General features: G+C 58.4%; 1 protein-coding gene across 2 annotated transcripts; it reads right to left on the bottom strand.

Annotated features, from left to right (window-relative positions):
* LIF (LIF interleukin 6 family cytokine) lies at positions 1–25,318 on the bottom strand. Of its 2 annotated transcripts, XM_074294229.1 has the most exons (4): positions 25,087–25,318; positions 7,288–7,420; positions 2,748–2,926; positions 1–543 (listed from the first exon to the last, which is right to left on the bottom strand). In XM_074294229.1, exons 2-4 carry the CDS (start codon positions 7,304–7,306, stop codon positions 133–135), a joined length of 609 nt encoding a protein of 202 aa, XP_074150330.1. In that variant the 5' UTR covers positions 7,307–7,420; positions 25,087–25,318; the 3' UTR covers positions 1–132. The 2 variants fall into 2 exon arrangements, with proteins under 2 accessions (XP_074150330.1, XP_074150338.1); XM_074294237.1 differs by lacking the exons at positions 7,288–7,420; positions 25,087–25,318 and adding an exon at positions 6,055–6,421.
* Positions 25,319–27,979: the final 2,661 nt, after the last annotated feature.

Genomic DNA, 27,979 nt, shown 5'->3' with positions numbered 1-27,979 from the left:
CCCGCTCTCCCCGGTCTGAGCCACTCTTGGGCCTCCTTGGGCCCAGCCCCATGGCTGGAGGCCACTCCCAAGTCCGGCTGAGATGGTCGGGACTCTCCCACCAGTCGAGGCGACCCCTTGAGCTGCGGCTGTCTAGAAGGCCTGGGCCACCAGAGAAATGACCTGCTTGTATTTCCCCAACAAATGGCAGCCCAGCTTCTTCTTCTGGAAAGTGTCCTTGTTGGCCGTGTCCGGGCCGTAGGAGACCGAGACGTGAGCCACGTGGTACTTCCTGCACAGGCGACAGGTGAGGTTGTTGAGCAGGCCCCTCATTATGGCCGTGGTCATGTTCAGCCGGCTGAGGAGGGGCAGCGCACTGGGGTTGAGGGCCTTCTGGTCCCGCGTGATGTTGCCCAGTGAGGCGTTGAGGTAGGCTATGATCCGGTATAGCTCCACCAGCTTTTCCTTGTCCGTGCCGTTGGCGTGGAAGGGCGGGAAGTCCGTCACGTTGGGGTTGCACAGCTTGTCGAGGTTGGTCTGGAACGGATCCCCCTGAGCCTTGTACTAGAACACAGAAAAGAACGCAAGGATTAACTAACGGTGGGCAACAAGGGGCGCGGCGCGGAGGCTGGGGCAGGAGGTCTTTGCTGACCCCGGACACTGATCTGGAACAAGGGCAGAGACCAGGGCCCCAGGAGGCAGGACAATGGACCGCAGGGGGCCGTTGTCAGCTATTCCTAGTCTCAGAGAACCTCAGAGCAGGGGGACACTTCAGGAGAGAGAACGTCGGAGGAGAGGAGCTTAGAACACAGAATGTCAGAGCTGGGAGGAACTTTAGAAGAGAGAACATCAGAGAAAAGACGGAGCTTAGAACACAATGTTAGAACTGGGAGAGACTTTAAAAGAGAGAATGAGAAGTTGCTTAGAACATAGAATGTCAAAGCTTGGAGAAATTTTAGGAGAGAATAGAGCTAGAAAGGAACTTAGAACACAAAAACTTAGAACTTTGGATGAGAGAACGTCAGAGGAGAGGAGGAGCTTAGAACCCAGAATATTAGAGCTGGGAGAAGACTCTAGGGCAAAGACTGCTGAAGCTTGAAGGCACAGATAAGATCCCAAGCTGTGGTCCGTGACCTTTTTGCAGTTTGAGCACTGGGTTTCCATTGAACAGACCTTCTCCTTCGTGCCTCTGGGTTTCATGCATTTAGAAACATTTTCTCAGGCTTCACTAATGAGCCACAGGGACAGTTACATATACAAAAGAGGTGCTTTCATCAGCCGGGGAGCTCCTGGGGGAGCCGGGGCCCTTGCCTCCCGACCCGCCAGCGTCCGAAGGGGCTTTGGAGGATCAGCTCACGCCCTGACTGGGAAAGGGGAAAGCCTAGACATGCTCCCCAGATGTGAGGGCCTGGTCAGTAAAGCCTTTGTGCCCAGCCCTAACCCTAAGCTAAAAATCTGGGGAGGATGCAGAGGAAGGCAGGGATTTGGAAACATCAGGGCCCAAGCCTCTGGCCTGGGAATAAAAGGCCATCGGTCCCGAGCCCAGCTCTTCAGTGTGTCACCTCTCACCTCTGGGCCTGTTTCCCCATCAATCATATGAAGGCCTGGGACCAGCTAATGGCCACACGAGTCTCTTGGAGGCCTAGCTCACGCACACACATGCAAACTCACCCCCATAAGCACTCACTTTCCCTTTACACACAGTTCCTTCCCTCCAGTCTCTCTCCATGCATCTCCCACAGACCAGTGTCTCTAGCTCGCTTGGTCTCTCAGTTATCTCTGTTATTCTCCATCTCTCTTGGCAGAGCAGGAAGTCTACTAGGGACCCAGGATCACAGAATCTTAGCCCTCAAAGGGGTCTCAGAGGCCAGTGAGTCCAACGCCCCCGACCACTGGTCATCCAGCCTCTACTTGGAGACCTCCAGGGAGGCAGCTGGCCTTCAGTGGAGAGTCCCAGGTTAGGAGATGCCATACCTGGTCTGAGCACCAACTTGTTCTTGCCATGAGGCAGGAGCAAGAGGAGGAAGGTACAATTCCATGCCAGGGAATCCTTCCCAGTAATGAGAGCTATCTCAAAGTCGGATGGGCTGCTGGGGAAGGTAGTGAGCTCCCTGTCACTGGAAGTCTTCAAGCAGAGGCTGGAGGAGTCCTTTTGGGTTAATTGCCGGGACTCGTAGCCATGAGCTCTCTCTGTCAGCCTGTGATTTTATGAGCTACCTCCTATATGATTTGGGGCAAGTGCCTTCTTCGGTCTGGGTCTCATTTTTTCCATCCGTGAAATGACCTGGATCTAAAGTTCTAAAAGCAGCACCAGCTGGAAGGATGGAGGATTCTGGGTCTGTTGCTTTCTGCCTGTCCTCGTCTCTGTCTCCCGCCCTTTCCCTCTCTGTCCCTTCTCGCCAAGCTCGGCCTCCATGAGGAAGCTTCCCCTCGCAGAATCCCCCAGCCTTCGCCTGACTCCAGCCTCTCCCTCGGGGCAGTCCCTCTAACATCCTCTCCAGCCGCCATGTTGATCCCTTTCCTACCCACATACCAGTCTTGTGGCCTAAGGCACGTACATGAGAAACTTGGGGGTGGGGGGAGCTGCAATGGGGCCTGGCCCAGACCGAGGCAGCTTCTGCTTTCCCTTGAGCTCCCCCCCCATCAGGTATCTAGGTCACCCCCCTCAGTGGGGCCTGGCTGGCAGACAGAGAGACTTCCTGGCCCGGCCAAGTGGAGGAAGCCCCGGCTTGGGGCTGGGGGCAGGAAGGGCGGACGGGGTCACTCACATAATAGGTGAAGAGTTCCGGGGCGCTGCTATTGAGCTGATTCAGCTGGTTCCGGATCTGGAACGTGAGGTTGCCTGGGCACTGGTGGCGCATTTCGCATTTGGGATCATCGGGGGTGATGGGTAGGGGGCTCCCGGCCCCATGTTTCCAGTGCAGAACCAGCAGCAGAGGCATGACTCCTGGAAACAGGTGGGGAGGGGTCTATGAGTGGGAGGGCTTGGAAGGACCTGGAGGAGCTTAATCTTCAGGTCAGCTTGGCCGGGGAAGAGAGGGCCAGACGGGGCCTCCCGGCCGGTCACAGAACAACCACCACTCTCTCTTCTAGAAGGAGGTGAAGGCTAGGACGCCCAGGACAGCAGCCGGACCAGAATCCTCATCCTCATCTGCAGAGGGGAGCACAGAGGCTCGGACGAGGAAGGCAGCGGCCCGTCCATCAGGGTCCCAGAGCTCTCGCCTCCCGCTTCTCTACCTCTCTCTGTCCTGCTCCGTCATTCTCATTCTCTCTTTCTGACCCTGCCCATTTCTGTCCCTCTCCTTCCTTTATTCTTGGGATCCCACATTAAAAAACAAAGGCGCTTCGAAGCCATCAAGTTGTAGGCTGGAAGGGACGGCCAAGGCCTAGTTGTGCTTCCTCATTTTACAAAGGAGTAAACTAAGGTCAAAGAAGTTAGGTGACTTTCCCAGAGTCACCTAGGTAAGCAAGGTCAGAAGGAGGATTTGAAGTCGGGACAGAGACTGAACCACACTGCGCTGTCCCTCTCTACCTCTGGATCATCTCAGACAACCACTGGCTGCGGGACCTCTCTGGGCACCTGGAAAATGGGTATAAAAGGTATAAAATACCTTATGGGGTTATCATAAGGGCCTTGCAAACTTGAAGACCATAGAGATGTGTCGGCTCCTATTACTACTGTCCTAGGACCAGGGAAACTGAGGCAGGGAGGCAGAGACAAAGGGGGGAGCGTGAGAGCTCTGTCCCCCTGTTGCCAGAGGCTGATCTTGGGAAGAAGGCAGAGGGCTGCCCCATGGCCACAACCCAACCCCCTCTGGGCAGAAAAGTCTGCTGGGGATGAAGGTTCTGGATTATCCCAGATTCTCAGCCCTTGAGCCCCTCAATGTCTCCTGAGCTTAGCCACCCATCACAGCAGCTCCAGAATTTCCTCTATCAAACTGCCCCCTCCCATATGGGCAGAAAGAAAGGGGGTGGGAGTGGAGGAAAGCCGGGTTCATATCCTGCTTCAGACACTTCCCAGGCAGAGTGCTAAACCTCAGTGTAGAAATGAGATACAAGAGCCTCGCTTCCTACGTGGACGTGAAGATCAAAGGAAATCATATTTGTAGAATGTTTACAAGCCCCAAAATGCAATTCACCATCAGCATTATCATCATGGCTACCATGTCACTCACCCCTCTCTCTCTAGCTCCCCCAACTAAGCCAGCATGGTGTGGAGGAGAGAATTCTGGGGCTGAAGTCACATGACCTCAGTGAGAAGCCCATTTCTGTCAAGTTTTTATGGGACCTCAAAGAGGTCATTAACTTTTCTATGCCTTAATCTGTAAAATGGGTAGATTGACCCCAATGACTCCTCCAATTCTGTATTTCTGATTTAGGTTCCCCTTCTTCTGGGGCCTCCATCTTTAGGTCCTGATTCTGCCCAGTCCTTGTCCCTTAATCCATCAGTCCACAGCCTCCTCTGTGTCAGGCACTGGAGGCCAGCTCCAATCCTCAAGGGGGTTTATACTCTCTCCCTCCCTGGGTCCTCATGGCTGCCCCTTCCAGCTTCATCCCCTCCCCCTCCCTTCCCAAAGCGAGTCCCCCAGTCTGGCATTCCCTCCTCCCTTAAAGCTGATTCAGCCCCCAAATCCTCCTCTTTCAGGGAGGAAACTGAGTCCTGGGAGGGCAAAGGGCTTGCCGGGATCCCCCAGCTCGGAAGTTTGCAAAGCAAGTTTCCTCTAATGAAATCCTGCCCTCTTTCCTCTGTCCCACATTCCCCTCGTGGGGGGGGGGGCATTCCTGGTCCCAAATAACCCTAGGGTGGGGGGCTGGGAATCCCAGGGGTCCCTCCCGGTGGGGAGCAGAGGGAAGGGCAGGAGGGAGGAGGTGGAGGAAATGTTGCAATCATGAAAGGGAAAGGTTGCAGGAAGTAGCTGTGTGGGGGAGGCCGGGAGAAAGGTAAGAGTGAGGGCTGTTGGGACCTGTCCACGGAAGCTCTGGGGCTGTGGCCGTCCAGCTGCCGGAGGGCTGGCCCGCACGGCCTCCCCACCCCCACACAGCCCTGGGCCCGAGCTCCATCCTGCTCCCTCTCCCTGGATGGCCGCCCCCAGCCCCTCTGAGTCACCCCGTCTGCCCCCACCGATTCCCGGACCCCCACCCCCACTCCCCGGGGCCATCCGCATCAGCTAAACTTCACTCAGCCCCGGGGATGAGACAAGTGCAAAGGGGGGAGGGGAGCCCCGTCATCCCAGGCCCCCCCACCCCCACGCCTAGGAGTTTCTCAGGGAAAATCAGCCATGGAACAGCTCCTCTTCCCGCCCGCCCCCGGGAGTCACGGAACAGCCCAGGTGGGAGCCAGAAGGGCCCCCTCCCGTCCAACAGAGGGAAACTGAGACCCAGAAAGGCAGAAAGGGGAGCAGAACTGGGGAAAGAGCCCAAGCCTTCAGATTTTCTACCCTGGAAACACAACCGCCCAGCATCCCCGCCCTGCCTCCCTACAAAGCCCTGGGGTGGGCGGGGAGGGGGCAGAAGAGCGGCCAGAGTTAGGGGGGTTGGGGTTTTTCTGCTCTCTAAACTAAGATCTGATTTCCAATCCTGACCGTGGGGCCCTGGCAGAGTCACCTATTCCTTCAGTATTCTAGGCTCAACCCTAAATTGCAGAGAAACGCCAGTCTGCCCTGCTGTAGGAAGTTTTCTCGCTGGGAAACTCCCCGCGCCAATGGGATCCCTTGCACAGCCCCATCCTTATCTTCTCCCCCCACCACCTGCTTAGATTTTCCCATCTCCTCCTCCCCCCAAGCAGAGAGGAGGAGGCTCTGGAAGTGTTCCCCGACACACACACACACACACACACACACACACACACACACACACACACACACACTCACACACACACACTCACACACACACACTCTCACACACACACACTCACACACACTCACACACACACTCACACACACACACTCACACACACACACACTCACACACACACACACACACACACACACACACACACACACACACACACAGTCTCTCATTCCCCAAACCCTCAGCACAAACCATTGGCTCTCTGCCTCCTGTGAACCAACCCACCCCTGCTGGAGTCCGGCAAGCACTTCCAGGGGGGAGAGGGAGGGAAGGGGAGGCGGCAAAACCGCTCCTTCTCCAGGGTCCCGCGGGGGAGCAAAGTGGAGTCCGAGGAAGAGGGAGCTGAGGGGCGCCCCGCGGGCAACCGCGCCAGAGAGGGACTCGGTCAATGCATGCGGTGAATGAATGAATGAATGACTTGAAAGAAAGCAAGGAAGGAGAAGCTCTCGGAAACATGAGGAGGAAAGAGAAAGTAGGAAGAGAAGCTGAAGAAAAAGAAAGCAAAAAGAAAGGGACAGGCAGAAACAGGAGAGAGAGACAGAAAGAAAAAGAGAAAGAGAGAGATAGAGACAGAGAGAGAGATGAGAGAGAAAAGAAAGAGAAAAAGGATAGGGAGAAAGAAAAGAGAGAGAAAGGAGAGAGAAAGGAGAGAGAAAAGAGAGAGAAAAAAGGACAGAAAGAAAAAGGAGAGAGAAAGAAGAGAGAGAGAGAGGAGAGAGAGAGAGAGAGAGAGAAAGAGAGAGAGAGAGAGAGAGAGAGAGAGAGAGAGAGAGAGAGACAGAGAGAGAGAGAGAGAGAGAGAGAGACAGAGAGAGAGAGAGAGAGAGAGAGAGAGAGAGAGACAGAGAGAGAGAGAGAGAGAGAGAGAGAGAGAGAGAGAGAGAGAGAGAGAGAGAGAGAGAGAGAGAGAGAGAGAGAGAGAGAGAGAGAGAGAGAGAGAGAGAGAGAGAGAGAGAGAGAGAGAGAGAGAGAGGAGAAGAGACGGGCGCAGCACGGCGGGGTGGGTGGGAGCTCCGGGAAGCCAGCTCGGGGAGGCGGAGGAGCCGTAGCGCTGGCCGGGACTCCCCCGGCGCCGGCAAACCTGCGTCCTGCGGCCGCTCGGTCCCGGAAGGGCCAGCGCGCCTGGCCGCGCTCCTGCGGGTCCTCGGCTTGCGGAGCGGCGGCCGCCGGGGAGCCATGTGCAGGGCCCGGGAGCTGCTCTCCTCCGCCCCGCCAGCGGCGCCCAGCCCCGCAGGTTGCTCGGCGCGCCTCGCCTGGCCGGCAGATTGGGCGGGCGAGCTGCCTGTCTGTCTGCAGGGGTGGGTGGGTTCTCGCTCTCTCTCCGCGTCTCTCTCGCTCCCTCCCTCGCTCCCCTCCCTCCCTCCCCGTCTCTCCCAGCCCCCCTCCGCCGCCCCCCCCAGCCCGAAGCCCGGAGAAGCCCCGCGGGTGGGGGCCCGGCGGGCGGGGTGCTGCATTTACCTGCGGCCAAGACCTTCATTGTGGGCCGGACTTGAAGTCGGGAGGGACCTAGTGGAGACTGAGTTTATGTTGACAGGGGTGTTTGCAGAAATTCATGCTCGAGCGGGACTTGGCCTGGTTTATATACGGGAGCCTATGTTGTAAGACAGAGAAAAAAGCTATATTTAGCCACTCAAAAGGATACCCAATTCAGGAAGTTGTTTGAGGTGCATCATAGTTGTGGAAATTATGAATGGGACGAGAGTGAAAGTGAGGGGGGGGGGCGGCGAGAAGGGGGAGAGTGGGGGGGGCGGGGAAAGGAGCCTTTTTTTTCCCCTTCTCTTCTAAGAATCTTTTTTGTGATCCAATTATAATGGCCTTCCCCAAATCCCACAGGCCGGGGCTCGTTTTTCCGAACCGGTGGAAACTGAGTTGGGGGCGGGCAGCCATTCTCCCCTCCAAACGAGGGTCCCGACTCCGTGTCCCTGAAAAAAGCCGGGGACGCGGGGAGCAGCTTTCTGACTCACCTGAGAGGGGAGGGAATGGGTCGGGGGGACGGGCAGGGCTGGTGGGGCGTGGGGGAGGGGAGGAGACGGCCATCCGCCCCTCCCCCCGGCCCCGAGGATCCGGCAGGACCCCCCTCGGGCGCCGCGGTTAGAACGCTGGGGAATCTGACACTTGACTGCCAGCCGGTGCCAGCCCTTGGCAGGAGGGTGCTGTTGCTCAGGGAGACCGGCGACGGCCGGGCTAGGTGTGGAGGGCCCGCCGAAAGGAAGGCTACTTGGGCTCCGGGTCAGGGGTTCCAATCCCGCCGGGTCTCCCCGCTCCGGGGTCCTCGACAATGAAGGTCCTGCCCCGGGCCACAGCCGGGGTGCTTCTGGCTGGAATTTTGTGTTCCCCTTAGAAGGATAGCCTCCCACTGGAAGTCGGTGAAGGGGAGGGACCTCCTGGACCACCTGGTCTCAATTTTACAGACAAGGAGACCGAGGCTGGGAGGGGGGGAGGAAGATGCTCGCCCATAGTCACACCCCAAAATTAAGGGCAGGGACTGGCCAGACCCAGACTGTAAGCTCCTCGAGGGCAGGGACTCTACAATTATGTGCCTTTGTATTTCCTGCACCTGGTATACAGTAAGCGCTTAATACATGCTTGGAAATTGATTAAATGGATGTTAGCCTTGAAACTCACTAGCCCAAACTTTCTCACTGTATAAGTGAGGAAACTGAGGTCCAGATAGGGGAGGGGACTTACTCAAAAAGTCCTACCCCACTTCAAAGGACTTTGGGGAGAATCTAAGGGCAGTCTGGATGGCCAAGTGTACAGCGCTCTGTGGAGAGTGGTGAGGGCGGCTCCAACCCTGGTTAAAGGCTTTTATTAGGCCCCACGCTGGGAGGTAGGGACACAGTGATAAGCTGGTCCGGTCCTCGAGAAGCTGACACTGGAGATCCGGCATTCGACTCAACTCAATTTAATTTTTAAAAGTATTTAAGTACCTACTAAGTGCTTAGAACTGTGCCGAGTGCTGAAGATAGAAACACAAAAGTATTTAAGTACCTACTAGATGCTTAGAACTATGCCGAGTGCTGAAGATGGAAACACAAAAGTATTTAAGTACCTACTAAGTGCTTAGAACTGCTGACTGCTGAAGATGGAAACACAAAAGTATTTAAGTACCTACTAGGTGCTTAGAACTGTGGCGAGTGCTGAAGATGGAAACACAAAAGGGAGGCAGTTTCTGCCATGTTTGTCTACAGGACCACGAGACTCCAAGCTGGAAAGGATTGTCGAGCCCACCCAAAGCAACTTACAGAGAAGGAAACTGAGTCTCAGGAAGGAGAAGGGGACCACACAGGGAGCAGCAGGGCCTGAATTCGAACCCTCTGGCTCAAAATGCAGGGTATCTTCCCTCCATCCCACAGTCCCGGCCCGGCCCTGCTCCGGGCCTCAGTTTGCCCATTTGGAAACAGGAGAGCAAGAGCCGGGAGAGAGCTGTAAGAGCCTCGGAAGCGAGTGCCCCAACCCCCCAGGGCGTGGGCAGCGCGAGTCTCGTGCAGCCGGATTGCGTGCTCGGCCCAAGGGGAGGCGGATGGGAACCAGTTTCCGAGAGCGAGCTGCTAACCAGGGAGCTCCGGTTTCCACCGAGTGACGGGTGGTCCCGCCCCGCGCCGCCGCGGGGAGGTCTGTGGCTTTGGCAGCCGGGCGCGGGTCGGGAGCTCTCCCCTTTCCCCGCCGCCGGCCGACAAGTTGCCACATCCCCGCCGCTCTCAGGCCTGCCCGGCCATGTGCTCCCTCCCGGTCCTGCCGGGGCCGGTCTCCCCTCCGGGGCCGGCTGGAGGAGGGGAGGCCGGAGGCCGGGGGGCCCGGAGGCCGGGTCCGAGGCCCGGGTAACAAGCGGCTGGCCAGGGGGAGCCGACAGCGGGGATAAACACAGCTGGACGTCGCTGGTCCGCCCAGGCCCCGCCCTCCCAGCCTCACCTCCCGCTCGCCTCCCCTGCCCGCCAGAGCCTCGCCTGGCATCCCTTCTCCCGCCCCGCCCTGTCCCGGGCCCCGGGAGCCGAAGGATGTCGAGGTCACCCACGGAGGCGACGGCCCGGCCCTTGAGACCTCCCCCAGCCCTGCCTCACCGGCCCTGAGCAGCCCTCACACCCCAGCCCTGCCCCCCCTTCTCCCCGTCCCATTCCCTTCCCACTCTTGTCCCGAGGCCCCTCGGGGGCCCCCGAGTCCGGCGCCCCGGCTTCACCCCTCCCGGCTCCGGGGCCTGCTGTCCCCGCTCCAGCCTCCCAGGCTCCCGTAGTTCCCCAACTTGGCCCTCAAAGGTGCATGACTCAGCCCCTCGGGCCTTCCAACTGGGCCCCCTGGGCCCCTGGCTCTGTCCCGCTCTCCCCTTACGCTCCCGGCGTCGCCCCCGGGGCCTCAGATTAGAGCCCACTTGTCCCCCTGACTCAGCCGCCCCTTCCCCCACCTCGGGCCCTCTCGGGGTTCCCCTATCTTTTTTTCGAGAGCTCTGATTAAATCCTCCCCCCCCCTTATCTTGTCAGAGTCCCTAGAATCTCTCCCCCCCCCATCACTCTCTGCAGCAAACTGCAGTGGGGGCGGGGAGGGGGGACCGTGGGCGGTGCAAACCCCAGTGGGTATCAGCAGATCTGAGCGCTGCGGGGCTCTACGCATGCTCTCTTCCTTATCTAATAGGAAACTGAGGCCCGGGGAGATGCCAGTGATTTGCCCCGAGGTGACGCCCAGAGAAAGGGACGGAGCCGGAGGAGGGCCCGCGCTCTGGCCCTTCTGCGCTCCTCCGTGCCTCAGTTTCCTCCCTCCCTGTTCCCCTCTCCCCCTCCCCCTCCCCCGTACCTGGCGCAGCGCTCTGAGATCCTTGGTGGCCTAACCCTGGCCTCCCCCAGCATCCCTCCGCGCTCTGGGCCCCGGGGTGGGGCGGCTGGGCCGGGTCCCGGCTCCGTGCTCAGCCTCCGCCGGTCGGGCCGGCACTGGGCTGCGCGTCTCGGGCCCGGGCCCCCGCGGCAGCCCGGGGAGCAGCGGCGGGTGGGGTCGGGCGGGGTGGGGTGGCCGGCGGCCCTCCCCGCGCGCGGCCCGGCTCCAGGCCCGCTTGGGGTGTTTGTTTGGGGTGTGTTTTTCCCTAGCGCCCGTTGTTTGTGTTTTCCCCCTGCTTCTCTCACTGGCCGGTTCCCAGGGTCACAGCCCCCCCCTTTCCTACTCCCCCCGGCACCCCACCCTCGAGTGGCGGCTCCAGCAGGGCCCCTTCCAGCTGTGACTTCATCTTCGTCCACTCCAGCCCCTCGCTGAGGAAGGCGGGAGCGCTCCGCTCTGGAGCCGGGCTGGGGGGGCTCCCACGTGGCCGGGCCGGGACCGAGGCTGGGGGGAGGGGCGGGGGATCGGCCCGGGCGGGGGCTCCCACGTGGCCCACGCCGGGGGCTGGGGGGATCAAGCGCTGCTGAGGGTGGCGAATCCATCCCCGCACTTTGCAAAGGGAAGGGAGGTTCCTATGCAAAGTCACTCAGAAGTGGGAGACCTTGAACCTCCAAATGGGGCTCCCCCCAATGCTGTTCCAGGGATAGGAGAACTGAAAGGAGATTTCAACCCCCTCGCTTGACAGGCAAAGAAACTGAGGCCCGAGAAGTCACGTGGGATCCCTAGTCACCAAAGTTTCTCCTGCATTCGCTCTCCATAGCCCCGTTTGAACTTCCCCGTGGGGCCGGGGGAGGGGCGAGCAGCATTATAATCCCTATTTCACAGCTGATTGAATAGATACAAAAGCTTTGACTAATTGCCTACTTGGGGCCCGGGACACAGAGGAGGAAATGTTGACTCGGTGAAGTTAAGTGACTTGCCCAGGGTCTCATATCTCAGATTTGAATCCAAGCCTTCTGCGTTCTCTCCCTCCTGCCCAGTGCAGACAGATGGGGGCCGCAGCTCTGGGTTCTCCCAGGGAAGCCACCCAGAGGCACGCGCCAGTTTGGAGCCCGCTGTGTCCCCCACGGCCTGTGTCGGCTCCCCGTTTGCCCCCCCCCCCAGTGCTCACCCCACCCCCACCCATCCCTTGGCAGGCTTTCCCCCACGTGCTGCCTCTCTGGACTCCAGCAACCCTTGGACTGCATCAGGGTGTAATGGATTGGAAGTCCAAGTGCCCAGCTTCGAGTCCCCGCGTGGGCGCTTGCACAAGGGAGATTTGAGGGAGTCCCTTCCCCTCTATAACGGGGCTCTCAGACAGAAGGAGCTCCGCGTTCCCTCCTCCACCGCGCTCCGAACCTCCCAGTCCCAGCTTCCTCCGGGGAGCCTTCCCCGATTGCCGCAACTCCGGACATCTTCCCCTTAGGGACTCGCGCTCCCCCTCCCCCCAATCTCTGACTCGGTTATTCCTGCCTCACTCAGCCCGGGGTCCCATGATAACCTGCGCTCCCCCCTCCGAGGGAGCCCCCCCCCCCGCGGCCGAGCACCTGTGGGAGGTCTCGAGCATTCTGGGAATGCCCCCGACCTTAACCCCTGGCTGCCCCGAAGCTGATTCAGCCCGGGACCCTCGGGCCGCGGGGGGCTGCTGCTCCCGGCCTTTGAATCACCAGCCGCCCCCTGCCGAGGGGGAGGGGGCGGTGAGCGGTCCCTTTGTCTCCCCGTGGGTCAGCGGGCGACACGGGGAGCCGGGCGGCGAAGGGGTGGGGGCGGGGCGGGGAGGACCCGGGCGTCCTGTGTGGGCAGTGAATACCGATGAGTCACCAGGTAGACTGGCTGGCTGAGGGAATTCCCCAGAACTAGCCATCCAGAAACTGCCACTTTCCCGTGCCCATCCCCCACCGTCCCAGCCCCCTCCCCCTTCCCGGCTCCCAGCGCGCCCCCGCCTGGGACCAGGACCCCCAGGACGTGGAATCCTTTGGGGGGAGGGGGAGGTGAGCTAATTTATTTCTAAAATCCCTCCCAGCTAGAAATCCCACAAGCTTAGGACAGAAACCCTCTGATCCAATCCCCATGATTTGATAGCTGAGGAAACTGAGGAAGTGGGAGGGAAGTCACTGGTCTAAGGTCACAGTCAGCCACTCCTGTCCTTTTCTGGGACCCTTAAGCCCCAGCCCTTGCTCAAATGCCAGTGGACTCCTTTATCCCTGCCCCAGTTTTCCCATCTGTGAAATGGGCTAGAGTCCAGCATCTCTGGCTCTGTAGAGAGTGGAGGGTCTGGCCCTGGGCCAAGGATGGGAGGCTTGCTGTTACTGGCCTTAGGAAGGTCTATTTTCGGGCTGGGGGAGGTGGGATGGCGGAGCAGGGGATAGTCTCCAGAAGGCTTGGGGGCGTCCCCCGGAGGGAGTCTCTCCTGTCCAGAGAAGCAGAGGGCCCAGGCTCTCTTCATTCTCCAGAGGTGGGCTCGGGCTGGTAAGACATACCTGGGCTGGCACTCCCTCCTCTCTCCCATGGGGCCCCCTTGGGGCAAGGGGCTCAGACTGTAGAGGGGGCCCTGGGCGTCCAATTTAAGGTTGAGGAGGGCCCTTGAGACTGCCCAGATGAGACAGACCCTCATTTTATGGAGGCCGAAACTGAGGCCCTTAGTGACAGCTCTTCCGGGGCTTAGCAGCAAAGCTTTGGGCCCTGGCCGAGCTGGGGCAGAGAGGGGTGCTGGGATTGAGAGCAGCATAACTAAGCCAGTTCCCAGCAGGAGGGCCCAGTCAGAACTCAGCCCATAGAGACCCAGGCCAGGCTCACTCTAGAGCAGTTCAGGGCTCAATGTCATCCTTGACTGGTGTCAGGGGTCAGTCCATACACAAGGTCAGGGCTCAGGCCACAGACAAGGTCAAGGCTCAGTCCACACACAGGGTCAGAGCTCAGTCCACACACAAAGTCAGGGGTCAGTCCACAGAAGGGTCAGGGGTCAGTCCACACACAAAGTCAGGGGTCAGTCCACAGAAAGGTCAAGGCTCAATCCACACACAGTGTCAGAGCCGAGTCCACAAACAATGTTAGAGATCAGTCTATAGAAGGGTCAGGGGTCAGTCCAGACAGGGTGAAGGGTCAGTTCACAGAAGGGTCAGGGGTCAGTCCACAGAAAGGTCAAGGCTCAGTCCCCAGACAATGTCAGGGCTCAGACCTAAGACAGACTTGACTCAGACTGTTTGCTAGTAACAACGTGAACAAGTACCCACGACGGCGTGCACACAGACAGGGTAGGCAGTGCCATCCAGTGGACTCGGGCAGTTTCCAGGTAGTGAGAACTCCTGGGTTCTTCCTGCTGTTTTGCTGCGTGCTCCCTGGAGCGGGCAGCTTTTGGGCACATCAGGTGGACAGCCCCCAGGCACCTCGGGGCCCTGGCTCTAAGGAAACGCCAGCAGAGAGAGAGGGGGCCAGTGTAGACGCTCCAGGGGCAGATGGGTCTGCTCCCTGGCCCAGAGGACTTCTGCAGCTGGCTCTGGCCCCCCCCCCCCCCCCAGGGAAGTAGAGACTCTGAAACTGGCCGGGATGGGAGCCCAGAGCCCGCTCTGGAGGAGCCTCCCCTCCACCCCCACCGCCTCCAGGAAGCCCAGCTGCAATCCCGGCATTTCCCAGCTGCTTTCTAAGGCAGGAACTGACTCCCCGGGGAATTGCATCAGGGAGAAAGTTTTTTGATTTCGTTTCTTCCGGTTTGAGCCGTCTGTTTGTTTTTAAAACCCAGACAGAAAGGGAATAGCCTGGGGTCATGGGGGAGCTACTTCCCCCCACTTTCTCTCTGGGGCCCAGAGCCAAGAGCCCAGCAGTGTGGCCCAATGGGCCAAGGACCAGGGCTCCACAGCCAGAAGGGACGTGGAAGGTCCCCAAGTCCGGACCCCTCATTTTACAGATGAGGAAACTGAGCCCTGGGAGCCTTTCCCAGGTCAGGGATATACAGAGGATAAGTAACTAAAGCAGTCCTCCTGACTCGGAGCATTGGTAACCACTAGGCTACCCAGCCCTCTCCTCAGCTCCTTCCCAGACACCTTGGAGGCAAGAGGGCACTTGGATGGGATCCCCTTCGGTAGCACGAGCTAGGGTCTCTCCCCCTCCCGTGGTGGTTTTTAATGCGGAGGAGGGGACAGAGGCTCTGACTCCCATCTACAGATGGGGAAACTGAGGCTCAGAAAGGCAAAGAGATTTGCCCCCAAGTTAGGTAGCAAGGCTGAGGTCGGGGCCAGACCAGCCCCTGGAGGCACTTAAGCCTCCCCCTCCTGAAGCCTTCAAGGTTGTGGCAGAATAGCACATAGTAGGCACTTAATAAGTGCTTGTTGAGTTGAATTGATGTCTTCCTCTGCTCTCACCTGTGCCCCTATCCCCATTCCCCTTCTTTCTCCCTGACATGAGCTGATCTCCTGCCGTGGGACCCAAGTCCCATCCAAGGGCAAGGGTTAAGAGGATGGAAAAGGGAGGAGGAGAGGAAGGGGAAGAGGAGAGGAGAGAGGAGGAGGAGGAGGAGGAGGAGGAGGAGGAGGAGGAGGAGGAGGAGGAGGAGGAGGAGGAGGAGGAGGAGGAGGAGGAGGAGGAGGAGGAGGAGGAGGAGGAGGAGGAGGAGGAGGAAGAGGAGGAGGAAGAAGAAAAGGAAGAGGAGGAGGAAAAAGAGGAGGAAGAGAAAGGAGAGGAGGAGGAGGAAGAGAAGAGAAAGAAGAGGAGAAAGAGGAGGAGAGGTAGAGGAGAAGGAAGAGGAGGAGGAGGAAGAGAAGAAAGAGGAGGGAGAGGAAGAAGAGGAGGAGGAGAGGAGGAAGAGAAGGAAGAGGAGAAGAAGGAAGAGGAGGAAGAGGAGGAGGAGGAGGAAGAGAAGAGGAGAAGAGAAGAGAAGGAAGAGGAGGAGGAGGAAGAGGAGGAGGAGGAAGAAGAGAAGAGAAGGAAGAGGAGGAGGAGGGATTAAAAAAGGTAGGAAGGGAGGAAGTGGTCTGCCCAGAGCCTGGTGGCTAGCTGAGAAAGCCCAAGAGTCTGGCTGGACAGTCAGTGCCTCTGTCTGCACATCTAGCTCAGGGCTATGGTGTGTGTGTGTGTGTGTGTGTGTGTGTGTGTGTGTGTGTGTGTGTGTGTGTGTGAGTGTGGTGCGCACGTGCGCCCCAAAATGGCTCCGCTGCTCTGTGGATGACCCTGTCTGTCTTCGTCTTCATATATATATTTCAGAGAGAGAGAGGTCATGTATAATTTTGTTCAGTCATTGACCCCATTTGGATTTTTTTTTTTTTTTGGCAGATACTAAAAAAATAGGTTGGCCATTTCCTTTTCCAGCTCATTTTACAGATGAGGAAACTGAGGCAAACAGGGTTAAGGGGCTTGCCCAGGATCACCCTGCTGGTATGGTCCGAGGCAGGATTTGAACTCCGAGAGGAATCTTCTGAATGTAGAGCTGGCGCTCTATCCACTATGGCGCCCCCTAGTGGCGCCCGACACACAATGCATCCTGCTATATAGAATATCTGTCCTGTCTCTGGGAGTCTGTGTCCATGCTCCGGCGTTCACAGACTCCTAGATCTGGGGCCAGAAGGAACTTCAGAGTCCACAGTTTTCAGATGAGGAAACGGAGACAGAGGAGATGAAGTCACTTGCCCAAGATCCAGGGGCAGGAAGCCACAGATGTAGGATTTGAATCCAGATCCTGTAACTGCAAAATCACCACTCTCTCCCTTGGATCATCTCTATGTTTTTTGGTTTTTTATTATTTTTTTTTGGACCGTCTATTGTGTGGATCGTCTCTTACGCGGACATCTGAGCCTGTTTAGGTCAGCAGCCACGGCGGTCTCTCCTCTCCTCCACTGTGGGCTCATTTTGCAGATTCTCTCTAGCCTGAGATAGGCTTTCCTCCCCCGTTAGAGCGGAAGCTCGCCGAGAGCCGGGGCTGCTCCAGTGTTCGTCTCTGGACCTCCGTCCCAGCCCGGTGTCGGCAAATTGTCGGTGCTTAACGAATGCTCGTGGATCTGAGGACCCGAATAGAAAGAGCTCTGGCTCTGGGGCCCTGGATTCGAATCCTGATTCTGCTACTAGCGTGTGACCGAGACACCTGGCATTCAGCCATAATCTGGCGCCTCCTGGGTGCGCTGCGCTCCCAGTTCCCTTCCAGCTCGGGCTCTGTGGCACAGTAGGCACTTACAAGTGAGTAGGTGTGTACAGTGTGCATGTGTGGGCGTGTGCACGTCTAGTGTGTGCACACGTGTGTGCATGTATGTAGGTGTGTGTGCATGTGCATATGTATGGCAGAAAGCATACAGTAGGCACTTACAAGTGAGTAGGTGTGCACGGTGTGTATTTGTGCAGCTGTATGTGTGTGCATGAGAGGGTATTTAGTGTGTGCACACACGTGTGCGTGTGTGTGCATTACTGTGTATGGCAGAATAGCACACAGGAGGCACTTAATAGTGAATAGGTGTGTGCGGGGTGCTTGTGCATGTGAGGGTGTGTATGTGAATGTGAGGGTGCGAGCACTTGTGCCAGTGCTTTCCCTCCCCGTCCCTCCCGCCCCTGGACCCCCCCCCATGTGGGGTCCCTGAATGTGGCGGTCCCCGCCCGGCCGGGTTTCCTCTCCCCTCTGGGCGGCGCTCTCCCGCCCCTCCCCTCCCCCCCCCGCCCCTCCCCCCGCCCCTTGCCCCCTCAGGCCCGGCGGCCACCCTGCCTCTTGGCTCGGCGGGCGCTGAGGTCAGAGGGAGCCGGCGCTTTCTCCCGCTGGATTTTCCGAAGGGGAGCGCGGCCTCCGCCCCCTGGGAGGGACGCTCGGGAGGAGGGGGCGGCGGCGGGAGGAAGGATGTTTCACTCGGATGGCTCCTGACCTCAGAGCAATAAAGAGGCAGGAAGAGGCCGCCGGGACGCTCTCCAGCCCCGGCCCTTCTGCCCGCTGTGGGCCCGCTCGGAGGGAGGCCGGCCTCGCCGGGGGGCAGCCCCCCTTCCGCTTCTCAGCCCCCCCCACGGGCAGTGGGGGGAGGAGGGGTGGGGCCTCCGGCCTAAGCCTGGCAGGGCGGGGTGGCGATAGTGACAATGAGGTCATAGTGGAGGGCCCCAGGAGGCCCTAGCAGAGAGGGACTGGTCCAGGGCCACGCGGCCGGGCAGCTCAGCGGGCAAAGCCTCAGATTGGTTCTGACTCCGCTCAGGCTGACTCTCCGGTTCTTCCATGGGAGGGACGTTCTAGAGTCGTAGAACGGGGGCTCCTGGAACACCAGAGATCTCCCAACCTGCTGCCTTTGCGGCTGCCCTGGCGTCACCTGTTCAGGTACCCGGTGATGACCCGGGCCCCCTGCCTCCTTCCCTCTCCAGCCTCTAGACACGTTCTCCTGCCGTGCCCCCTGCCAGGTGCACTCTCCCTCCTCACCTCACCCCTGGCTGACAGCATTCTCCAGATAATCTTCAGCCTATCCCTCCTGGAGCCTCAGGGGGGCGGGGCAGGCACTGGGGCCTCCCACACTGGCCTGAGTTCTTGTGGGCCGGCACTGAGCCCCCTGCCTGCGGAACCCCTGCACCTAGCACAGAGCCCCGTACACAGGAAGTGTTTAATAAATGCTTATTCGCTGGACTCAGAGCTTGGAGAAGAGGGAGAGCAGAGAATGTCAGGGCTGAGAGAGCCTAGAACAGAGGAGGTCAGGGATGGGAGGAGCCTTAGAACAAAAGATGCCAGGGCTGAGAGGGAGCCTAGAACAGGGGATGTTGGGGCAGGAGGTGGAGATGGGCCTGGGGATGATGAGGACCTGGGGGAAGGGGGATGTTGATGAGGGGATGGGAATGAGGGGGCCAACCATGAAGGTATTGGGGATGGCCAGCACCCTGTACAGGGAGACCAGATGCTGGAGACGGACCCCCGGCCCAGCCCGGCCCCTCTCTGCCTGCGGGACATGGACGCCTTCCCCGGGATGGCTGAGAACTGAGCACCCCTCTGTCCCCTTCCTGCTCCCCGGGGGACGCCTCCATGCCAACAGGCAGCTCAGTGAGCTCCCAGAAGCCCGCATGGGAGAGGGAGACAGACCGGACACATCCATGCCAGAGCTGGGGGAGGGGGCGTTCCCAGTGGGGGGCAGAGGGCCGCCTCCTTGTGCTGCCCTCCCTGCTCCTGCTGACCGGCTCTGGTGACGCCCTTTCACCAGCCCTGCCCCTGCCGAGGGTCTCAGTGGACCCTCTCCCCGGAACCACAGAATGAGCTTCTTGAGGCTGGGCCTGAGAGGGGCCGGTGGCAGACCTGCCTCCATTCTTCATGACCTAATGCCCCCAGGCCCAGCACTGTCCATCCCCCCGCAGTGTCTTTGCCAGAGATGTTTGAGGACTCACTTTGACTTGACTTTGCCCAAGAGCTGGGAGCCCCCCACCCTGTTCCAGGAGCCTCCTGGGCCTCCTTATCTTACAGATGAGGCTGGACCCCGGGGGCACCATCCCAGCCTTCCCTGGGAGGCGGGCTGAGCCGGGCCTTGGGGACTGGGGGCTTTCATGCCCTGGCCGGCCGTTCCTCTGTCCCCGGTCAGGGTGAGGCCGTTGGCCGAGAACGGGAGCCTGGGAAGCGGGCCTTTCCGGCAGTGGCCTGCCACCCTCGATCCCTGGGCCCGGCTGCTCCAACTGCTTATCAGCTCAGCGGGCCCCAGGAGCAATGGCGTCTGTGATCTCCTGCCCAACACCGGCCCTCGCCTCCCTCCCGGCCCCATTTCCTCTTCCTCTTCCATATTTGGGTGGTTCTCAGCTGCCCCCCCCCCGCCCCGGGCACCCAGCCGGCGACGCATCCCGGAGGCCAGAGCATGTACCAAGCAGATCGCTGGCCATGGCAAGGAGCTCGGGTCCCACAGCCTCGGGAGACGGAGCTCATGTTCTGGCGGGGGTGGGGGAAGGAGAATTACAAAACATGGGGAGCTCCGGGTCCGTTGGCCCGATATGCTCACTGAGAGCATGAGAAGGCTGCCCCGAGTCCGGTGGGAGAAAGCAGGAAGACAAGTTCAAATCCCGCCTTTGCCTGCGGGCCACGTGGCCTTCCGGAAGTCACTCAGCCAACTGAGGCTGGAAGCTGCGGGCAGCCAGTGGTGGAAGGACAATGCCCCCGACCAGGAGAGGTCAGGAAGGGGTCACTGGAAAAAGCCCCTGATGTGTCCCCCAGCCCACTACCAATAGCTTCCAGACTGGGGGCAAACCTTGCTTTTCTCAGCTGTGAAATGGGAGGTTTGGGTTAGCTGTGGGCTAGGTCTGAGGGGGGGGGTCCCAGAAAACATGAGAGTCCATGCAGCTGGGGGGGGCGTCCTGCCCTGTCTGTGGAGCCTTCCCCAGGGAGAAGGGAGCCCGGCCAAGCTCAGCCCCCCAGCTGCCGCCTTCCTCCCCCGCCTCCTGACGGGATATTATGGACCGGCCTGGCGGAACTGATCCAGAAGGCAGCGGGAGGCTGAGTGCTAATCAACCACTCGATGGCAGCGGCCCTTTGGGAAGTCCCTGTTTTTCTCCCTCTGGGCCGTCACTCTGCCTGATGCCAGGCTCCCGGGGTGGGGGTTCCCCTGCACTCTTCCCTGAGACCCCCCCAGGGATTGTCCTGCGCTCTCGGGCCTGCCACCACAGGGAGGGGTCACTGGGCCAGACCACAAAGCCGCCCTGGGGAGGAGGGGGGGCAGCCAGGGCCCTGGGAGTCACAGCTGGGCCCAGTGGAGGAGCCGGCATACCGGCCACTCCAATCTCTGGCCAACAGTGCCCCCCACTGCCCGCCAGACACACGGACGCCCTGGTGCTGGGCTAACCACTGGCCGCGCCAGGACCCATGGGAGGCAGTCTGGGGGCATTGGCCCCTGGGGCTGGGGGGGGAGGCAGGCCTGGCTGCCCACCCTCGGTGACTCCACAGACAATCCCAGAGGATCCAGAGCGTTCAGTGGGGAGGGTGATGAGGTTGGAGAGGGAAAGTCCCGGGTTTGAGTCCTGCCTGGGTAAGCCACTGCAGGCTGTTCTGGGATTCTGTCAGTGACTGTTGTCAGTCTGCTTCAGGGGAGAAGAGTCTCCTCATGGGAGGGCCAGTGAGCACCGTGTCAGGCACAGGCTCCTGAGGTCCGGTCCCCCCCAGGACCTCGCCGGGCCCTCCTGATGCCCAGTGAGACAGGTGGGGGGCTCCTGCCCTCCCCACCCCATCGGACAGATGAGGAATCAGGCTGGGGGGACAGGGCTTCCATGGCTCAGATGTGGCCTGAGGCCAGACGGGGCGGGGGACCTGGAGAGGGAGCCAATGGCCAGAGAGGGGGAAGGAAAGGGGGAGGGGGGTCCAGAAGCCCACGGCTGAGTCCCAGGCCAGCAGGACCACTGCCTGTGGACCAGAGATCTCACAGGACCAGAACTGGGAGGGCCTCCGGCTGAGGCCTTCAGTCAGGCACTGGACTCAAGGGCCCCCGGGGATAGCCAACATCCGAACCGACAGGGCTTACTCCCAGCCCCCTATTCTTTGTACTCCACCGCGAAGCTCCTTCCTGAGAAGGGAAGCGGGCAGCCCAAGAGCATGCTGGGAGCCGGAGGTGCTTCTCTGGCTAAAGCCCCGGAGCCGCTTTGGGGGCGCCCCTCACCCATAGGAGCCCTCCCGGCCTTCCTTCTCTCCAGCCTCAGTCAGGGAGCTGCCATGAAGCTCCGGCGAGGGGCCGGGCGCAGAAGCTCCCCTTCCTGCCTAAGTGGGGAGTCCGACGCGTCAAGCCGAAGTCAGAGAGGGGCCAGGGGCCGGAGAGGCCTCTGGAGGGAGGAGGGCCTCTCAGTGCCAGGGGCCAAGCAGGAGTACCCAGGGGGAACCCAACGGAAAAGTCCAACGGCCTGGCTTAGAGAGAGCAGCACGGCCTTGTGAGAAGGGCGTGGATGGGAACATCAGCAGCGAGAGCTTTAAAATGGGCAGATCCTCCACAGCTACCTGGGGAGGAAGGTGCTCTTTAGAGCCCTATTTACAGATGGGGAAACTGAGGCAAGGAGAGATTTCAGGCAGGAACTCTTATGAGTTCCATTTACAGATGGGGAAACTGAGGCAAGGAGAGGTTTCAGTCTCACAGCCAGTAAGTGCTGAAGCTGGCATTTGAACTCGGCCCTTCCAGGCAGCCCTACCTACAAGACTTTCCATTTGGTCCTGGGGGAGCCAGGAAGCCCCCGGAGCTCACTGAGCAGCGACGCAGTTGAGATCAGATATTTACTGCAGGGAAATTTCTTGGACTCCTTTGTGGAAGACTGCAAGGAGACAGTCCTGGAAGGAGGTGCTGCCCCCCATCCCCCCTCCCGGGACCAAAGCCCCGGCATAGGCTGGTCCCGAGAGCGTGGCCTTCTGGGAGGTGTCATGATGCAATGGAAAGAGTTCTGGGCTGAGGAGCTGGGTTCCACTCCTGAGTTATTATTCCCTGTGAGACCTGGGCAAGCAACACCCCATCTCTGAGTCTCGGTTTCCCCCTTTGTCGGGGGGTGTCAGGGGTGGGAGGGGTCTGAGAACAGGAGGTATCAGAGGAGGGAGCTTCATCTGGTCCAGCGTCATTTTACAGAACACTTTGAAGTCCAAAGCGGCTTGCTGATGTCCCAGAGGTCTCACAGCTACTATCAAAGTGACCCCTGACGGGCCCTCTGACCTTAGGCCCAGTCCTCATTAATAATAATAACAGCTTATAGGTACAAAACGCCTACTATGTGCTGCACACTGAGCTAAGTACTTCTCTACAATATTACTATTATGCATTTGATCCTCTCAACCCATGGAGGGGATGCTATAATTAGCATTCCTTCCACATGAGGAAACTGAGGCAGACGGGGTTAAGCAGCTTGCTCAGGGGCAACAGCCAAGTACCTGGTTAAGCATCGGAGCCCGGGCTCTGCCCCCCGTGTCCTTCAGGCTGACTCTGCGCCCCTGCTGGCTGCCACAGGTCAGGGGAGGCTGCAGGGCTACCCGTGGTCAGGGCCCCGTCCCTTCCCCTGCCCCAAACCCCCCCCCCGACAGGGTCCACAGTTGCTTCCCAACGGAAGGAGATGTCCCAGAACTGCCCCAAACGCCGATGGGCAGAGAAAGGAGCCTCCAGTTCACCCCTGCCCCCTCTCCCCTTAGAATTCCCCCTGGAGGCCAGCGTCCCCCCCGCTGACACCCACTGGCCTTTAGATACCACCTAGTTCAATCCCCTCAACTGACAAATAGGGAAACTGAGGCCCAATCCAAGACCTCTTAAGGTCACAGAGCTAGTGGATCCACAGGGTACTCCATGGAGGGCTGGACCCGCCTGGGGGCACACCAGCCCCCCCTTTCAGGCCAGAGCCACACAGTACTCCCGGACCTTGGGACTCCGGCATGTGCTCGCCGTCCAGTAAAACCCATTCCTCCAAGGCTGCACGCAGGAGGGACCTTGCCTCCCCCAGACAGGGCTCCTCCTCACCCCCGGTGCCCCCCGGCAGACCCGGGGCCCCCAGAGTCCTACCTGAGTCTCCACGTGGCTGCTGCTTCTCCAGGCGGGCTGGGCTTGGGAGGAGGCTGGGCCTTCCCTGATCCCGGCCTCTCCCCAGCTGGACCCCCGGCCCGGGCTCCCTGCTGAGCTGTGGCCCTCTGGCAGATGAGCCCTCTCCCGGCTGCCGCTTCTCACCCCGCCCCCCACCCTCCCACTTGACTTCCCTTCCAGGATGGCCCGGCTGCTCCCCCCTTTTTCCCCACGCCACCTCTCCCCGAGTTAAAGGGCAGCGGGGGGGGGGGTGAGGGGCAAACTCAGGCTGGACGCCCCCCGAGCCCGGCTCGAGCCCTAGCTTTGACCCTGCCCAGGCAGAATCTGCCCGGCAGCCGTGACTACGGAGGGTCTTGAGGGGCAGGGCAGGGGGAGGCTGAGGGAGGGGGACTGGCCACAGTGGCCACCGCTGGGGCCTGAGTCACCGATGACTCCCCTGCAGCTGGGGCTGGGCCTGCCCAGGCTGGGTGACCGGGGCCGGGCATATGGCAATGACTGGCCCAGCTCTTCCTCATGACTGGCTACAGGCTTCCCTAGCCGCTTTGACTCACACCTCCCATAGGCCCGGGGGGCTGCCAGAAGTTGGCTGCCCCCTCCAAAGGAAACCCTCGCAGACGGGGGCTCACCTACCATGCACGGGGGGCAGATACCCGGGTCCCGGAGCGGGCCACGCCATCCCACACCCCCGGGCCCTCTTCCTGGGGCGTGGGGGGCACACTCCCTACTGCTGGCCTCCCCCCCCCACCCCAGCACAGGCTAGCTGTCCCTAGCAAGCCCTGAGCTGAAGGGCAGGGCCATCGTGCCTCCTCTGACCCCTCCAGGCCCAGCCCCCACACGGACAGGGCCCCACTAAGAGACCTGGGCCACCCCAGGGAGGGGCCCCTGCCCCTTTGGAACCAACACTTCCTTCCTTAACCACCTGCTTGCCCCTCCCTGCCCCTCCCTCTTCTTCCCCCCCTCCCCCAGACCTAGACCTTCGAACCCAACAGGCTGCCTGGTCTCCCAGGAAAGCGGAGGGGTGGGGCACTTCCCGGAGGTGCTGGCCCTCCTTCCAGCTCCCCATCCTGGGCCCAGGACTGTGACCTTTCCTCTACGGTTCTGTCCCAGTGGGCACAGCTGGCTCTCAGGCCTAGGGAGACAGGACGGCGAGAGAGGGCGAGAGAAAAGAGGGAAAGAGAATACGGGGCAGAGGAGGGAGCGAGGGAACAGAGCCCCAATGGAGACCAAGGGTCCTGGGGCAAGAGAGAGAGAGGAAAGGAGGGGAAGGAGAGAGGGGGGGGAGGAGAGAAAGAGGGGGGGGAGAGAGAGAGAAGAGGAGAGGAGGGGAAGGGGAGGGGGAGAGAGAGAGAGAGAGAGAGATGGAGAGAGGGGGATGGAGAAAGGGAGACAGAGAGATAGTAGGAGAAAGGGAGAGGGAGAGGTGGAGAGGAGAGACAAAGACAAATAGAGAGAGAGAGAGAGAGAGAGAGAGAGAGAGACAAAGAGAAGGAGAGGAAAAAAGGAGGAAAAAGGAGAAAAGAAGGAGGAGGGGGAGGGGGAACAGAAGATGGGGCAAAGGAGTGAGTGAGGGAACTAAGCCTGAATGGAGACTAAGGGGTACAGGGCAATAGAAAGAGAAATGAAGGGAGTGGGGGAGGGAGAAAGAGAGACAGAGCAAAAGGAAGAGATAAAGACAGAGAGAGGGAGACAGAGAGAAAAGAAACTAAGACAAAAAGAGACACGCAGAGAAAGGAAGAAACAGAAAGACAGAGAGAAAAAAAAAGGTGAAGGGGAAGAGAAGAAAGGAGGAAGAAAGAGAAGAGATTTTGAGGGAAGAGGGAGAGAGACAGAAAGAGTGAAAGAGGAAAAAAGCCAGGGAAAGGAGAAAGGAGAAAACCCAGCAGCACTCCCCTCAAAGGGCCAGAGACTGATCCCCGGGGCCTGGAATGCTCTCCCTCCTCAGGCTTCCAGCTTCCCATCCCCCCCCATACCTTCCTACCTGGCTCATCCATCCAGAGCCTTGGATCCATTATCACCTAAGACTGTGAGCTCCTCAAGGCCAGGGACCGTCTTTTGCCTCTGTTTCCCCGCTCGGCACAGTGCCTGGCACCCGGTGCTGCATTATTGTTTGCTGACTGACTGACTGAGGGGCCCAGCTCCCGGTCTGCTCTGATGACATCCAAGTGTGGGACTCAGGGATTTTCTCTAAGGAGCTAAGCCACTACTGGAAGCTCGCTACTGGACGTTCTAGTATCTGACCTCCTGGCCCTGCGGGTCAGCCCACGGGGTGGGGGGAGGGGGAGGGGACAAACAACCTGAGTTCAGCCACCTCCCAGAAGGCCGTTCCCAGACCCAAACAGGTCTGGAAATCTGACAGGTCTGGGAAACAGCTCGAAAACCTAGGCTATCTCCACAAGGCTTTACTAGTCAGTCTTGGACATGAGACGTGCAAGGGCAAAGCCTGGGAGGTAGTGCTGGGAAGGAAAAGGGGACAACCTGAAGGCCGGGCTGCATTAGAATTCATCCTGATCTTCAGACAGATCAATCACTCAACAAGCATCTATTAAGCACTTGCTGTATGTGGGACCCAGAGCACACAGAGAAGGAAGCAGAGGCAAGAATTCCCATTCTTTCATCCCAAAATTGTGAGCACTCACTGCCCGAAAGGCCTTAAAATGGCCTCCTCTCTGCCCTTCCACTCCATTGGAAGTGACCCGGACATGTAATGTGACCATAAAAGTAGCCTTCTTTTTCCCAAGTCACCTGAGCTGTCCCATATTATTTAGATTGGAAGAAGTTGGGGGGCCAGCTAGATGGAGATTTCTATCGGACAAGCTTGGGGGAAGGGGTGTGGAGTGAAAGAGCAACAACCACCACCACAAAACCCAACAAATGTTCCAAATGAGCTATGCTATCCAGAATACTGGAAGAATTGGCAAATGTGTTTGCTGATCACGGTGAATGGGAACAAGGCGTCTCAGGACTGGAGAAGGGCAAATAGCACCTCATTTTTTTTTTATTTTTTTTTTTTTGCTGAGGCAATTGGGGTTAAGTGACTTGCCCAAGGTCACACAGCCAGAAAGTCTGAGTTCAGATTTGAACTCGGGTCCTCCTGACTTCAGGGTTGGTGCTCTATCCACTGTGCCATTTAGCTGCCCTTATCACTCCAATTTTAAAAAGGGAAGGGAGCGGTGTCTATAAACTGTCTTCCAGAGACTTGACTTGAATTTCTGGCAAAATGCTAGAAGATGATATCAGAGGGATGGTTAGTAGATGTCCAGAAACAGAAATAACATTCTCAAAGAACTAATGTCACTTTCTCCAGAACAGATTGGGCCCACCTGGCTCATCCTTTCTTGGACACGTTTCCACAAGGAATCCTAGCTCTCTAGCTAGAAGGGAACTTAAAGGGGACTTAGTCCAACGCTTTTATGTTACAGATGAGGAAAATGAAGTGGGACCCAGCGCTAGGAAGTAGCTGAGCCGGGATTTCAATTCAGTGCTCCCTGATTTAGTCCAGCGCTCTATTCACCAGTCTTTCCACGACAACACGGGTACATGGAGTGAATGCTGTAGATCTAGCTCCATAAGGATCTTGGGGCTAGAGCAGAAATTATCCCTAGATACCCTTGAGTCCAGTCACCTCGTTTTATAATTAGAATCAAACCTGCCAAACAAGCATTCATTAAGTGCTTACTGTACTTGGTCATCAATAACTATTTACTAAGCATCTAATATGTGCCAGGAACTGTGCTAAACTCCAGGGAAACAAAGGGCCAAACATAGTTCCTATTCTCAAGGAGCTCATGGAAACTAAGGCACAGAGGGATTAAGACGCTTAACTTCACATAGTTAGAAAATATCAGAAATGAAATTTAAACTCAACTCTTCTTGACTCCAAATCTACAACTTTATCCACTATTCAATGGTACCTGTCCAATGTAAATATGAAGAGTAGAGGGAGAGGGAGGGGAAGAAAAAGAAGGAGAAAGAGAAAGAGGAGGAGGAGGAAGAAAATAAGGAGAAGGAAGAGAAAGAGGAGGTGAAGGAAGAGGAGGAGGGAGAAGAAGGGAGGAGGAAGAAGAGGAGGAGGAGGAGAAGAGGAGAAAGGGAAGGAGGAAAAAAGGAGGAAGAGAAGGAGAAGCAGGAGGTGGAGGAAGAGAAGGAGGAGGAGAAAGAGAAGAGGGAAGAGAAGGAGGAGGAGAAGAAAGAGAAGGGGAAGAGAAGGAGGAAGAGTAGGAAGAAGAGAAGGAGGAGGAGGAAAAAGAGGAGGAGAAGGAAAAGAGGAGGGGGAGAAGGAGAGGAAGAGGAATAGGAAGAGGAAGAGAAGGAAGGAGGAGGAGGAGGAAAGAGAGAGAGAGCATCCAAAAGAAGGGGAAGGGGAAGGGAGAGAAGAAGGAGAAGGAGGAAAAGGAAGAAGAGGAGAAGGAGAAAGAGAAGGAGGAGGAAGGAGAGGAGGAGGAAAAGGAAGAGGAGGAGGAGAAGGAAGAGGAGGAGAAAGAGAGAGTAAATGTTTAGCAAAACATTAGTCTCTAGTGTTCTTATGGAAAAGATAAAAGATATATAGACTAGAATAGCTAATAGTACAATTAGGTAGTTTCAGAATAGGTCTAATGGCTAGACCGAAATAATGGTCATTATTGTTAACTTGGAACAAGGTCTCCATAGAAGGGCCCCAGGAGTCTGTTTGGCCATGCACCATTTGGCATTTTTTTTAATCAGTGATTTTGGAAAAAAAAAAAAAAAAAAAAGCTGGCATATTATCTCATCTGCAGGTAGCACAAAACTAGGGGGGGATAACTAACATGCTGGATGACACTCAAGATCCACAAAGATCTTGATGGGCTAGAACATTAGCCGGAATTTGATCAGATAAAATTTAATGCAAATAA

This window comes from Sminthopsis crassicaudata, chromosome 1 (assembly GCF_048593235.1).
Source record: "Sminthopsis crassicaudata isolate SCR6 chromosome 1, ASM4859323v1, whole genome shotgun sequence".
Classification (NCBI taxonomy): Eukaryota; Metazoa; Chordata; class Mammalia; order Dasyuromorphia; family Dasyuridae; genus Sminthopsis; species Sminthopsis crassicaudata.
This window is presented reverse-complemented; position numbering and strand designations above follow the sequence as displayed.